Consider the following 2,866-nt stretch of genomic DNA (forward strand, 5'->3'; position numbering starts at 1 on the left):
CGTGCTGAAAAGTAAATGGTTCATATTTAATGAGACGGATGAAGTATTCTTTTAATCCTAATTCTGAACAAATTATCCACATAATTACATTGTGATGATTTATTTTATAAAATAAATCGAATCGTGACCACCCCTAAATGCATAGCGTAACCTATACTAGAATTGTTTCTTACAATATTTAATGAAGATAGAGTATTATTTAAAAAATATTTATGCGCACGCGTATGCATAATGACCATCAATTTTGGAATTCCATCTAATTACGATATTCAACCTTTTGTGTCAGCAAAGTATGAAAGTACTGTTTACATTAATACAGCCCTTTCTTATCTCAATTATAATATTCTCAACCAAAGTCTTAATATAATATTGTGAAAGAGCCACATAAATTAGTGGCTAGGCACCCATCTCAGAAATTGTATAAAATTTATCAATATTCTCATTGTCTCGTTAAAATTGAAACATTTTTTTATCATCCCATTAAAACTGAAACATTTTCTAAAATAAAAATATCATCGTTTCTACTTTTTCGCTCCCTCTTCCTTTATTCTTTATTCATTAACGCACAAAATAACACTACACAAAATTTCACGCCGGAAAAAATGGGACCGAGAGAGTTTTAAATTTCGGTTAATAATTAATCATTAGAAAAATTATATATGAGTATGTGTATAACATCAATTACCATTCATTTTGCCCCTCCTTTTCTTTAATTTCGTCCTACCTATAGTGCCGTTTTCGCTGATCATTAGGTTTAGGGCTCGTGGACCACCTCCAAAACAGCCGCTTCCCCGCCGCCCCTACCCTTCTCATTCTGATGGAAAAACCTAGTCGCTGCCGCAGCCGCTGGTGGCAGCGATGACCGTAGCTCCAACACCTCCTTCTTCAATCTCCGATTCTCATCGCTCAATCTCTCACACTTTTTCTTCAAGATCTCACACTCTACCTCAGTTTGCTTTAATTTACTCCTGAAATAAACCATCACAATACGAAGTTTAAATGTTGAATATTTATACATATTAAGAGAAATTGAGAGAGAGACCTTGCTCTTCTATTTTGAAACCAAACTTCCACTTGTCTAGGTTTAAGATTCAATTTTTCTGCAAGTGCTTGTTTTTGGCCCTGAAGCATTCCATCATTTACATTAGGAACACACGATTAATTATGCAGATATATATATAAACAGTCGTGATTGAATGCGAACTAATTTCTAATCCAAAACTAAGAACTTCAATATAGTGTATTGATATTAACAATACAAATACATAACTTTATCAATACAACATGTAAATTTAAATATCAGCACAAACACATAAGTATATCAACAGTCTTATGTTGATATACTTGTATCTTTGTGTTGATAATTTTAATATACAAAATTGAGATTCTGGATTGGAAATTAGTTAGCATTTTAACGCGATCCTATATAAAAATACTAATATGAAAACGAAACCACAATTGATAGATTATTTACCGTGTTGAGGGTGGTGCGCTGTCTGAAACTTTCTTCAAGCAAGGTGGTCTGATCTCTATTGAGCCTCAATTTCTTCCTGCCATAACTGATTTCATGATCATCGTCTTTGCTAGCGCTGTGGTCTTCATCAGCTCTAATCATTTGGGAGTTGAGTTCATGATTATTTGGGTGAATTGGGATTGAGAGATCAAGTAAAAGAAGACGTTTTTTCTTGAACTGTGAAACTTCTCTATTTGAACAACTTTCCGGTAAGCCCAAACCGAGGCCGAGGCCGAGGCAAACCTCTCCATCTCCATTATTATCCATAATTTTGTGAAATGAGTTTTGATTTGGAGGTCAGTTAGGACAAAAGTACTGCTCTATAATGTAATATAATAGAATGAGTAATAACAGCTAAACCATATTTGGGGTGTAAGTGAGATTAATCACTATTTTAATTATGAATTTATTATATGGGTTGATTATCAATGTCAAAAGAAAATAGAGTAACAATAATGACATGCGTTAGGCATATGACTCCTGGGAGGAAACAGAGAGAGATTATTAAGAGAGAGAGAGATAACAATCACCACTGTTTATTTCATGTTTGACTTACTGTTATTATTAAGAAAAAGAGATATAAAGGTTTCATCTATATGAGTCTTTCCCTGCATTTAGGGGTGAATATAATGTTTGAATTTAATTTACTGTGATGGAAAAACTACGATTAATTACAATGTAATGCTCAGGTTAAATGGTTATTTAATACGTTTAATTCAACTTTGTAAGTTGTAACCCCTCGATCATTATTTTATTTCCCTCTTTCTTTTCTTTCACTTGAATTTGCACGAAAACGAGATATTTCTCTCTCTCCTAGTTTTTTTGAGCTTCGTGAAATCATGCTTAAATGTTAAAACTTATTTGTAGTAACTTATTTTCGAAAAATATGTGCTAACACATCTGACAACACATTAAATAAAAAAAATGTTTTTCAATTCTTTTTATTTATTTATTTTGATTCAATTAGACTAAAAAACCATGGATTTCGGATGTCATGCACAGTTTTATCCAAGAATGAATAAATGAGATAAATTGAAAAAATGTCAGAAATTATGATATAAATGACTATTTTTTAAAATTGCGGAATTATTAGAATTTGACCAAAATTGCTTAATTTTTCCAACATTTTCCCTTCAAATAAATCTCTTATAACATCGATCACTCCCATAACTACCCGAACGTTGGATCTCTTGGATGGTGTGAAATTTCTTACCAAATACTCCATGTGTAATGTGTTCCAACTAAGCTAATTTGGGTATTTTTTGACATATAGATTAAGAAATTGGGTTAAATAAGATTTACTTAATGGTTATGTCAATATATAGTTGAACTTGAACTTAAAAAGTAATTTCT

At 31.9% G+C, this 2,866-nt stretch overlaps 1 protein-coding gene across 1 annotated transcript; it reads right to left on the minus strand.

Moving 5' to 3' along the window:
* Positions 1-615: 615 nt before the first annotated feature.
* LOC125186331 (homeobox-leucine zipper protein HAT14-like) lies at positions 616-1,868 on the minus strand. Its single transcript, XM_048082681.2, has 3 exons — positions 1,475-1,868; positions 1,043-1,122; positions 616-968 (listed from the first exon to the last, which is right to left on the minus strand). The coding sequence occupies exons 1-3, from the start codon at positions 1,778-1,780 to the stop codon at positions 755-757; spliced, it is 600 nt and encodes a 199-aa protein (XP_047938638.1). The 5' UTR covers positions 1,781-1,868; the 3' UTR covers positions 616-754.
* Between the last annotated feature and the right edge of the window lie 998 nt (positions 1,869-2,866).

The sequence above is a fragment of the Salvia hispanica genome, chromosome 5, assembly GCF_029641045.1.
Source record: "Salvia hispanica isolate PSC_SH4W2 chromosome 5, Shi_PSC_v1, whole genome shotgun sequence".
Taxonomy (NCBI): domain Eukaryota; kingdom Viridiplantae; phylum Streptophyta; class Magnoliopsida; order Lamiales; family Lamiaceae; genus Salvia; species Salvia hispanica.